The 12,500-nt window shown below is 40.3% G+C and overlaps 2 protein-coding genes across 4 annotated transcripts in view; one reads left to right on the top strand and one right to left on the bottom strand.

The window, feature by feature from the left end:
* LOC124397689 (rho GTPase-activating protein 26-like) overlaps positions 1-1,825 on the top strand; it is a 52,056-nt gene extending 50,231 nt beyond the window's left edge. Inside the window, exons 23-25 of the mRNA XM_046867331.1 lie at positions 603-713; positions 1,079-1,170; positions 1,611-1,825. Coding sequence (XP_046723287.1) covers positions 603-713; positions 1,079-1,170; positions 1,611-1,699 — 292 coding nt within the window. The 3' untranslated portion in view covers positions 1,700-1,825. The remainder of the gene's footprint in view (positions 1-602; positions 714-1,078; positions 1,171-1,610) is intronic.
* Positions 1,826-7,501: 5,676 nt separating this feature from the next.
* The window catches only part of LOC124397938 (glucocorticoid receptor-like), a 44,401-nt gene continuing 39,402 nt past the window's right edge, over positions 7,502-12,500 (bottom strand). For all 3 annotated transcript variants that reach the window (XM_046867836.1, XM_046867835.1, XM_046867837.1), the window contains 4 exons: positions 10,648-10,792; positions 10,251-10,381; positions 8,878-9,035; positions 7,502-8,696 (listed from right to left, as the gene is read on the bottom strand). In XM_046867836.1, the coding sequence (XP_046723792.1) occupies positions 8,544-8,696; positions 8,878-9,035; positions 10,251-10,381; positions 10,648-10,792 (587 nt within the window). In that variant the 3' untranslated portion in view covers positions 7,502-8,543. The remainder of the gene's footprint in view (positions 8,697-8,877; positions 9,036-10,250; positions 10,382-10,647; positions 10,793-12,500) is intronic.

Raw genomic sequence — 12,500 nt, 5'->3', positions numbered from 1 at the left:
GTGAAGAACATCTTTGGAGAGTTTTACAAGAGGCTTAGCAAAGTATTTCAGCTGAATGTTTCCAATGCTGAGAGTGTGTGAAGCTGTTCTTCATGATAAGGAAGTTCTGGACATTTATAGATTTGTTTGGTCAAAGTTGATCTTCAGACCATCACATTACTGAGTTTGTTGCATGGAATTAAAAGTAACCTGCACGTTCCTCTCAAACACCATAAAAGTTCCAAAAACAGCAGATTTCCAATCGGACTTCAGGTGTGAGATGATTTGAACTTTGTGAAGACAAGAAAATCTTTTGTCCATTCTGATGTTTGGTGTGAAGCTCGTGACGCTGGATCTGCATGTGCTTATGCATTAGGCTGCTGTTACCTGATTGGCTGATTGGATAATTGCATGAATGAGCAGGTGTTTCTTAAGTGGCTGCAGATTAGAGATTTAAAGCTCCTCTTGAGAAGCATCTGTCCTTCTCGTGCATGTTCTGCATTTCAGCCATCAAATATAATTAGTAGAGCTGATGTCTACAGTTTCTATTAACATCTAAGTTCATACATCAATCACTCAGAGGTGTGTGTGTGTGTGTGTGTGTGTGTGTGTGTGAATTACAGCCCAGCATCACCTAGTTCCACCTCACCACGCTCTCCTTCCTGGCCGATGTTCTCTGCTCCCTCCAGTCCTCAGTCTGCCTCCTGCACGTCCAGCGATTCTTCTCCACTTAGGTGCGTCCTGAGCTTCTTCTTCAGTGCTTTGTGGACCAAACCTCCTCTCACACTTTCAGCCCAAACCTCACACTGCATCTTCCATGGCAACACACATATATTACCAACTACCATTACTTTAACACCCAGCTCTGAGTGTGTGCGTGTGTGTGTGTGTGCGCGTGTGTGTGTGCGCGTGTGCTTTTGTGTGTGTGTGTCGACTTTCCTACATTTTTCTTCCTGGAGCTTTTGAACGTTCTGCTCAGTTGTGACTCAGGCTTTAGGTTATTATGGAAAATGTTCCTGGTAGCTACTGAGAAGTATGAAGTATGAACAGCATGCTGCCTGGAAGTCATTTAAACATTTTGTTGTCCCTCTGCCCACAGTCCTCCTCAGCGAAAGGCTCGTGCGCTGTACGCCTGCAAAGCCGAGCACGACTCCGAGCTCTCCTTCATTGCAGGAACCATCTTTGAGAACGGTGAGTTCCCACAAGCACAAGAGCCTCTCAGGAGACATGATTTTAAACCCCAGTTCATTGCAGTGAATGTGTTCAGAACTCTAATAAACGTCTTCCTCACATTCATCACGTTGGCACGGTTTCTACCTCCTTCTGCTTTCACAGTCTCCATGGTGCTCATCAGGGATAAACACATCGCTCACCTTAACTCCTAAATTCTGTAAAGCTGCTTTGAGACAATGTCTGTTGTGAAAAGTGCAATAGAAATAAACTTGACTTACAGTAATAATGTATAAAACTGCACTGGATTTGATTTGTTATGGAGTCACTCTGAGGGTCATGTGTTATAAGTTTTAACAGCTGAACCATAAACTGTACATGGAGAAGAGTTTAAAACTGCATCAAAAGTGCACAAGATCCAGGAAACTGTGTTTATGATGTTTATCTTTCATCTCGTTCAGTTCATCCGTCGAGAGAACCAGGCTGGTTAGAGGGAACGCTGGACGGGAAAACCGGATTAATTCCTGAGAACTACGTGGAATATTTGTAGCCATGGACCAGAAGCTGACGAGATCCTGCAGCTGAACTGATGAGCAGCCCAGAATTTAGACAGCTTTGTATGTGTGTGTGTGTGTGTGTGTGTGTGTGTGTGTGTGTGTGTGTGTGTGTTGTGGGGTGGGGGTCTGCTTGGCTACCAAAAAAGCACTGAAATGAACAAAAAGAAAGAATACAATTCGGGATCATTTCAGTCTTTTAGTGAGAGACGGAATATTAAATATCTGTGTTTCCTAAAACAGCCATGTTTCTGGAAAATGATGGAAAATGATTCTCGTGTTGCTTTTCTTTAATCTGGAACGTCCACCTGCAGGTTTCCCAGTGTGATGTGTTTAAACTACTGAGAGGAAACTGGTTCATTCTGGGAAAGAAGAAAAAAAAGATTTCTGTACTGCACTCTTGTATTTAGGGAAATATTTTTTTAAATGCTCATGCTGTCTTCCTCTTCCTCTTCCTCTTCCTTTTTTTTTATCCTTTTCTTGTTTCTGTTCTTTCACCTGTCATGTTTCTCAGCAGGTATGTTGAAGAGATGTACAGTTTAAGAATGTGAATTCAGCGCAAGTCATTTAGATCTAAATTCTCTCATATTTATGAATCTCTCCCTCTCTTTTTCTCTCTCTCCCTCTCTCTTTCTCTCTCTCTCTCTCTCCCTCTCTCTCTCTCTCTCTCTCTCTCTCTCTCTCTCTCTCTCTCTTCTCTCTCTCTCTCTCCTCTCTCTCTCTCTCTCTCTCTCTCTCTGTCTCTCTCTCTCTGTCTCTCTCTCTCTCTCTCTCTCTCTCTCTCTCTTTCTCCCCTCTCTCTTTCTCTCTCGATGTTCTCCTGCAGTCTATTAACGTTGTAAATAATGGACAATTGATTATAATGTTTATGTAAATAATAATTTTTACGTTAGCTTAATCTACTAACTTAATTTTGGTACCATGATTTTTCTTTTTACATAAAAAAAGATCTAATTTAATTAAGAATTTTTTTCTGATGTTCTTCTTGAGTTGTTAGAAGAAAAAAAAAGGAATTAAACTCGATGTTTCATTATTAAAAAAGAAAAAAATCAACTCTGAGATTAAAATCTGTGTGTGTGTGTGTGTGTGTGTGTGTGTGTGTGTGTGTGTGTGTGTGTGTGTGTGTGTGTGTTTCCTGCAGAGCTATTTTATACTTCTCATTTACATTTACAGCAGATGCCCTTTTTCTGTATTCAGAGCGACTTACAATTATGATATTTATAAAGCTTGAGCGGTTGGGGGTTAAGGGCCTTGTTCAGGGGCCCAGCAGATTAGTGGTGCTGGGATTTAAACTTCCACCATCTTAACCACTGAGCCGCTACTTTCATTTTAAAATTCAATCATAGTTTTACTAAAAATGGTTTAAAAAATGTTGCCATTTTTATGTAGTTATGAAATACAATTAATATCAGTAATAGTAAAAAAATACATAAAATAATTTATATTTATAATTATCATTAATAATTAAACAAATTTTCCAATTTAATTTACATTTAAAACGCAAGCAAGCAAATTTGAAATGTTAAAAATCTAAAATAGTCGCTGCAGTACACTGATCTAAAGCAATAGTACACCTTCATCACTACAATGATTTACGACTTTAATCCTTATGAAGAATTTTACACTCGAAACTCCATCAGTGAACACATTAAAACCGAGCAGTGATGGAGCAGTCATAGAGCAGTGATGGAGCAGTCATAGAGCAGTGATGGAGCAGTCATAGAGCAGTGATGGAGCAGTGATAGAGCAGTGATGGAGCAGTGACAGAGCAGTAACAGATAGAGCAGTAATGGAGCAGTGATGGAGCAGTCATAGAGCAGTGATGGAGCAGTGACGGAGCAGTAACAGATGGAGCAGTGATGGAGCAGTCATAGAGCAGTGATGGAGCAGTCATAGAGCAGTGACAGATGGAGCAGTGATGGAGCAGTGATGGAGCAGTCATAGAGCAGTGATGGAGCAGTGATAGAGCAGTGACAGATGGAGCAGTGATGGAGCAGTAACAGATGGCGCAGTGATGGAGCAGTGACAGATGAAGCAGTGATGGAGCAGTGATGGAGCAGTGATGGAGCAGTGATGGAGCATTAACAGATGGATATTCAGTGTTGACTATCAGGTTCCTTTTTGAGTCTGGTTCTTCTCAAGGTTTCATAATCATACCATCTCAGGGACTTTCCCTCACCACCTATGGATTAGTCATTAGAAATAAACTTATTTAATTTAGATAGATAGATAGATAGATAGATAGATAGATAGATAGATAGATAGATAGATAGATAGATAGATAGATAGATAGATAGATAGATAGATAGATAGATATTTATTTATTTATTCTATTCTATTCTATTACATTACATTTTAACCCAAAACTCTGGAATCCGCCGCATGAATCAACTGATACACAAACATCCACATGTTCATCATCGCAGACGTGACAAACATCAATCAGAAAAAACAAACACACTTCACTTCGTGTTCAACATTTAATCAATTATGTGTAAAGATTGACACAGATTAAATCTACTGATGTTTGATACAAAACTATTGGAATAGACGTCGTTCTTCACTTTCGATTACATTTACATGAAATACAAACAAAACCTCGAACACCTGTGACATCGTTTCTGCCCTCAACGTTCACGTGGAACATCTGCATTCAATCTTTACAAAATAGATTTTCAGACTAATATCAGCGTAGTGCAAATCCTCAGGCTCTGGATCATCACTTTCTCTCTCTCTCTCTCTCTCTCTCTCACACACACACACACACCCACACCCACACACACACACACACACAATCTTTATCAATTTTTTATCATTTTCACAGTATGTGACTGAGGCCTGGAGAGGAAATAAAACATGAAGTAAAGCAACATGCGCTCAGAAACATTATACCAAGTGCTACAGAAACAGAACTGCTTTAAATACTTTCGTTCTTCTTCTTCTTCATCATCATCATCATCATCATCATCATCGATCAAAACAAACAAAAAAACACATACATTCCCTCTGAAGTCTTTTCCACTCATTTAGAGAATTACTTACAAGGCAAACTAACACTTTTTCACTTAAAAGTGCAATACAGTTTTTTTTATCATATAAAATACAACCTGACAAAACATCTGCAAAAAAAATAAACCATTTGAATATAAAACGAAGCGAATTCCCAGAGCTGCTGAAGGATGAACACCTTTAAATGTTTTTAGATTAATAAGGAATTGCACGAGTGCATGGCAGTGTGTCTGATAAAAAATATACAGAGTGTGTCTGTGTGTGTGTGTGTGTGTGTGTGTGTGTGTGTGTAAAGTGTGGAAACATGGAGACTTTAAACGCTTTTGAGACACATGCAAGTTCATTTTGTTTCTATGCAACAAACTTTGAATTTGTGTCTCTACCAGAAGAACTTGTGTGAGATGGAGAACAGGAGAGAAGATCAGACTCCCTCACCCCCACACTCACACATGGAGGTGGAGGTTTAATGGTTTGGGGTTGTTTTGGAGCAGAGAAGGTTCTGGAAGGTAAAAGAACCTACATGTCTCCATTCCATACTTCATCATCATGCAGTTCCGTCTGGACTGCGGCTCATCGGAAGCGACTTCACCGAACAACAAGACGATGATCCGAAGCGCACGTCTGAGTTCTGTAAGTGTTATTTAAAGAGCAGACAGACGTCTGGAGTGATATCTATCATGGAACCACCTGCCCAGTCATCGCACCTCAATCCTACTGAACTGCTCTGAGATGAACAAGAAATCTCCATCTAGTGAAGAACATCTCTGAAGAGTTTTATAAGAGGCACAGCAAAGTATTTCAGCTGAATGTTTGGAGAAACGAAGCGTCTGGATTCTGAGAGTGTGTGAAGCTGTTCTTCATGATAAGGGAGACTTTTCACTGAAAATAAAGTTCTGGACATTTATAGGTTTGTTTGGTTAAAGTCCATCTTCAGAGTTTGTTGTATCGAAAATAAAAGCAATGTGAAAATGTCTCAACTCCGTGTCTCCACACTTCTGACAGAAATGTTTCAGGGAATCTAAATAATGAGATAATGTGTTTATTATTATACTTTATAAATGTCTGATCTTCAAAAAAACATGTGCAGGTTTGAATGAACTCCTGCTTCAGGATGTTCAGTGTTCCAGTGCCGTCGCTGTTGTCTGATCAAATGTATTATTATATAAATGTATATTTCTTATTGAAATCGCACTGATTGTGTGTTTATTAAATAAGAGCTTGAGATGAAAAAGGAAAAGATTTTTACCCAAAATCATCATTTATTCATCAGTTTTGTATTAAACTGCAGCGGACACAAGACAGGGATAAAAACCTGATCACAGAAAACCGAGCTGAAGCGAACCTACAGCTGACCTGAATCTGATGCTGGTGGACCTGCTGGGGTTTTCATTCTCTCACACACACACACGCGCACGCATGCACGCACGCATGCACGCACGCACGCACGCACACACACACACACACACACACACACACACACGCTATAGGTGAGAATCATCCATGAATTTCTTCTCAATAGTGCAGAATTATAGACAAGTCAGAGAAACGTACTTGCAGTAGGGTTGGGCGATGTGATATTATAAAACCAATATAATCACGATATTATCTCATGAGATACTGTCTATATTATTATATAGTCATATACACACAATGTTTTTTTTTTAGAATAATCAGATATTAAGTTGAACTGAATCAAAGCAAAGCAGCTTCTAAACTTGTAATTTTTAAAGATCTTCACTGTGGTGTTTAAGTGTACCTTGTTAGAGATATCGTACAAATACGGATCATGATATGATATTTTTCTCACATCCCTCAGCTCCAGGGGTCGAGAATGAAGACGGTGGGACAAAGAAGGGAAAAAGGTCACGCTGAAGAACAAATATTGATGAAGATGTATTTATATCTGAGTGTTACAGACACTTCCTAATCAAAATAACTGCAGTGGGATTCATAAACATTCCTTTTGGAGAGTTTTACATTCACATATCCAGCATTTATCTCCTTTCTCTTCCTGTGCAGGGGAGGGCTAGGGGCCTTGCTCAGGGGCCCAGCAGGGGCAGCTTGGTGGTTCTGAGATCTGAACTCATGACCACCTGAACAGTTTTCCACCCTCGACCATGACTTCAGGAGTGGAATTGTTTAGAACACAGAGAGGTTCTGGTCACAGTGAGACAAAAGGTAAAGCGATGTATAAATAAAACGGCGAGTTGATGAGAATATTGTAAAATAACCAGACTTTAGACATTCATATGAAGCTTCGCTGGTGCAGTGTGGTTAAAAAAAAAAAGAAAAAAAAAATCGCCCTTACTTTATATATAAAAACCTCCAGAGTGGACAGAAGGACTCGGACCTGAGCAGACACGAGAGCGTGTGAAGGTTTTGGCATCAGAGAGTGAAAGAAGAACAAATACACACTACAGAAGCAGTAACTCACACAGGAACAATGAAGTGCAGGAAAAAGCACTAGCATTTATAGAACACACACACACACACACACACACACACACACACACACACACACACACACACACACACACACACACACACACAGACACACACATGTGCACACACACACACACAGACACACACATGTGCACACACACGCATATGTGCACACACACACACACACACGCACACACGAGTGCACACGTGCACACACAGACATGTGCACACACACACACACACACACACACACACACGTGCACACACACACACACAGACACACACATGTGCACACACACACGCACATGTGCACACACACACACACGTGCACACACACACACACACACACACACACACACACGTGCACACACACAAACAAACACACACACACACACACACACACACACACACACACACGCAGCCTCTACTTAAAGTACAAGCAGTGCAAAAAAACTACTGTTTGGTAACAAACCTTCTGATCTTCACTAATGAAACTTTTTTTTAAGGATCACAAAATGTGGAAAAACAGGAAGCAGTTTAAAGTTTTTTTTGTTCAAATTCTAATTAAAAGGATTGTTTCAGGACAGAGATGAAGCTGCAGTGAGGATCATCACTGACTCACAGCTCACAGAGTTCCTGCTTCGATCTGTTCATGAACCCATTTGAGTCTGAATCAGAAGCTGATCTGCTGCTAAGACGAAAGAACAAATGAAGATGGAAAACCTTTCATTTGGTGTTTGATGGTTGAGTTCAGCCAACAGAGAATAAAAACCTGCAACATCTCAAATCCCAGGGAATGTAGCTGAACCTACACTTTACTCCAAAGTCACCTGATGCCTGTCTTCAGAAACACAAAAACCACACGACCGCATGAACAACACGCAGAAGATCTGCCTCGGAAAACCGAGAAAAAGCGTTCTACAGTATTTCCGAGCGAGGGTCCTGACTTTCAGCACTCCTGAGGATCACTCAGCTGCCTGCTGTAGAACACTGAACACTGCTCTTTTCAAGGAGAGCAGAAAAGCCACCACAGATACAAGGCACCAACACAAAAAGCATGTAAGCCATTTACAGTAAGAAATCCATATCGCAGCGCTTTGTTTTTTTTTAAAGGCACATTTTCCCTTTTCTGATGTTCCTTAGTGTGTGTCTGTGTGTGTGTGTGTGTGTGTGTGTGTGTGTATTCTCTCTCTCTCTCTCGCTCTATAAATCCAGTCCTCTGTTTTATCATTTGTCATTATTTTCCCTCCAAAGCAAGCTTCAGAGACACTGAGTTCAAAAATTCAGAATAAACCATGCAGTGTCACTCAGAAAGCCGTGATCGCTGAAGATCTGCTCAAGGCTGTGGGCTCTCGGTGAAGTTAAGGCATCGTCTGTATCTGAAGGCAGTCATTTCTGATGAAAGAGAAGAGGTTTGACGCTGCGGTCTTTGATTTTGGGAAGCTGGTGGGTGATGATTTCAGCCAGCATATCAGGGAACTCGACACTCATGGACTTGTTCACAAACGTGTAGAAGCAGAAGTTGAGCAATCCCTCCACCATCTGCAACACAAAAACCACAGCCAATGAGGAGTTAATGAGCGTAACATCTAAACATCTTAAATAAAAGTCCTGTTACACCACAGCACAGTGTCTCAGCGCTTCTTTTAAAGAGATATTAGGTAATAAAATTAAGTATTATTATAATCTCTACTCCAGATGATTCCAGCTTTCATGATCTCACCTCCTGCATGGAGTCTAAAAGCTTGGTGAGCTGATAGAACCTCTGCCAGTTCTGGCTGGAGCTCTCGTCCCGTTTCACGATGGCTTTGCCCAACTCTTTAATGTAGGACAAGCGGATTTCATCAAACACAGCTTGGCTCTTCAGCCCATCGTTCGGTACTGCAGAGAAGCAACACGAAGAACACAAAGCAGGTAAGCCACATTAGGTCAAATCCAGATATCTACAAGGTCCTGCGTCCTTCTGAGGAATCAGAGGAAAGTGAACAGTCACTGAACCCTAACATTAGACCCCAGAGGAACTCGTTCTGTGTGTTCCTCAGATGCGTATCCTTCTTCCAAACACATTCATTCTCAGAGAGAGCAGAGCAGAAGAGCGAGATTTCTTCTCATCAAAGCAAATGTAATTTTATGAAACAAAATTAAAAAAAAGCATTTTTCTTTAAATTGATGTCGTTTCCATTTGTTCAGAAAGTAATGAACACACCTGAGCACATCCTTTTTACGTCATGAAGACATTTTTAGAGGATTCTAAAAGCCTTGTTAGAGAAAAACACTTATAACCCACGCTATCTCTCGCTAACACAAGCACCAAATAACTGCTTCTTCTTCAATCAGATTTTTTTATTTAATTGGAACAAACTGCAAAAAAACATTCTGCAAAAAATGAAATGTTCTGCAGACACACAACACAAAACAACACAAAATTCCAATTTACTATATAATAAATATACAGTGAATGAACATGTGACTCTTATGAACACAATCATCTCCTGCACCTGCAGAGAGACAGGAACCTTTTCCACTGCTGTTCCTAATAACTTTTCAAGACATATCTGGTTCTTCTCCCAACTGTTTTCACAAAGCTGGAGACACACAAGTGTATCGGATGTGGTTGGATGCAGTAGCATGAAATTTTCCTTCACTTGATTTAGGAGACCCAAAACTCTTCCAGCTCTATGAAGATCTCCGTTCCATGAGTTGGATTAATGTGGAAGATCTCCTGCTATAGAGCTCCGACCCTATCGAACACCTTTGATATGAATGTGAACGCTGACTGCACCCCAGGAACCTCCTCACCTACATCACTACCTGACTTTACTAAATCTAGTGGAGCATCTTCCCAGAAGAGTGGAGCTCATTATAACAGCAAATGAAGACTAAATGTGGAATGAGATGCTTACAAAGATTCACATGACAATCTTATGGTCAGGTGTCCACAAACTTTTGCCATATTGTGTTAATTTTCCTGTTTATATAATTAGATAAACGTAGGAAAACACACACACACACACACACACACACACACACACACACACACACACACACACTCTTTTCAGTGTAATTATTTTAAAATGTAAGAACGACTGCACGAACCTGTACTGAGCAACAGCAGGACTTTCATACACAGATACTCGTCGTAGGAGACCTGAAGTCGCACCAGCTCGTTGGTGATCTTCATCATCTGCTTGCACTGTTCACCCATGTAGGGCAGCTTCATCCTTTCCCTGCGACAAACACACACACACACACACACACACACACACACACACACACACACACACACACACACACTTAGATTCATAAACAATGTGCCCTCTTACATACACGACCTGACAGATGCCTATGATTGGTTAATGTCACTGTGATTGACAGGAAAACAGAACAAGCCCCTCCCACTAGCTGTGGCAATTTCGAGTCAAACTAACGCTTTCTGAACAACGAGACAAACGATTTGTTCTACAAAGTTTTAATTGCAAATTTAAAGTCTTACTCATTGATGACGAGGTCAGGAGCGAAGCAGAGCATTCCTCCGTTGCACTGTTGATAGGATCTCCATCCGAGGCCGAAGGACATGAGGAACAGCCAGGAGCACTGCAGCAGCGTCATCTGATCGTCCAGGTGCAGATTCCGGAAACCTTCAACAGCAATCAATCAATATAATAAATAAAAAATATAAAAGTAAAGATTCTTGTGAAGATCTGCTCTCATTGGCTAGTGAGATTTGAATGGACAGATCCTGAAGAGAGAGTTCTGGATGAAGTTCTCTGTAGTTACTGCAGTAAGAAATTCTCAGTTATTCTAATCATTTTCCGAAATGATATTTGAGGTTTAAGTGATTATTGAATGAATGAAGCACTTAATGCATCCAAAATTCACTAAAGTCTCTGCTTCCTGGATCTGCTCATTCACAGCTCACTAACCAATGAGAGTGCAGCACAGCTAAGCCCCACCCACCCACGAGAGGTTTGTGCCAGAAGGGTGAACATGAGCTTGCACATTAAACACACATCCATAACCCATTAAACACTGTTTATTTAAAAACCGTGTCAACATTTTATTACTGTTTCTCCTGGTTTTTTTCACTCATTCAAGTTTTAACTTTTTATAATTTTGGCACAAAAATACTTTCATACAGAATTCACATAAAATCTCCTGCTGTAAAAAATTTTAATGAACCAGTGTGTGTATTAAGCAATAAAATGATAAAACAATAAAAAAGAATTCTGATGAGAAATTGGTCTGTAATGTGCAGTGACTCATTCTGGATCAAATAATCGCCAAACCAAACAAGTCCTGAGGATGCACCAGGGAAGATGTTTAGGGAAGTGCTTCCTAATTGCTTTTGTCGGTCATCATTTACTCGAGACGTGCAGGAAGAAGACAACAGAACGTTCAGAACGACGAATAGACATGAAAAATAAAATCGCATCATCTAATATTTATTTGTCAGAATATTTACTATTTAAAAAAAAAATTGATATAATGTTTAGAGACGTTTGCTGTAGGTGCAAGCTCCTGTCTGAGTCTCGTCTGGGACCGTCTGGAGTAGAAAAAGAGTCTTTCATGCCGATGCTAGCAGGAGAACATCGCTGCTATCTGACATGCTTTAGAGTCTGCCTTCAATACGGTTATAGAGAGAAACCAGGCTGTAAACACAAACTACCAGTTCTGTCGCGATATCAATTGATTAATGAATTCAATTCTATTTCATTTGTATATTTATAACAGTGAACATTGTCACAAAGCAGCTTTATAGATATCAACAAATTAAAAATATACATTTTAATTTCGTAAATTAGTCCCTGTAAATCGTTACCAAAGACAGATGATCGGATCTCAGTGTTCTCAATGGTATCAAAAAGGTTCGAGACTAGTTTTGTAACAGGCCAACAGATGGCAGCACAAGGCTGCATGCACAGTCACAGGGAGCACCGGCCTTCATAAAACAAAATGCCAAAAGATCATCCTGTGTACATCAGAAAACATCGCAACCGCACTTCCACACCACACTACTCGCCAGATTTGACTACTGCGGACTTCACCCTCTTCCCTAAAGATTGAGATCCACTCCCCTGTTTTGACAGCGTTGCGGAGATCCGGGGCGGATCACAGAAGATGCCTGACACAGTTTGAAAAGGAGATTTCCAGGACATGTTCCAGAAGAACGCTGGGAGCTCTATATTACTGTACAAGGGGGCTATTTTGAAGGTGATGGAAAAGTAGATGAATAAAGTACTTTCTTTGTAAACAGAGCGAGTTTTAACACTTCTTGATACCAACTCATATAGTGAACATTATAGAGATGATGGTGAGGATTTTATTCCTCGAATATTGCAACAATGA

Source organism: Silurus meridionalis, chromosome 15 (genome assembly GCF_014805685.1).
Source record: "Silurus meridionalis isolate SWU-2019-XX chromosome 15, ASM1480568v1, whole genome shotgun sequence".
Classification (NCBI taxonomy): domain Eukaryota; kingdom Metazoa; phylum Chordata; class Actinopteri; order Siluriformes; family Siluridae; genus Silurus; species Silurus meridionalis.
This window is presented reverse-complemented; position numbering and strand designations above follow the sequence as displayed.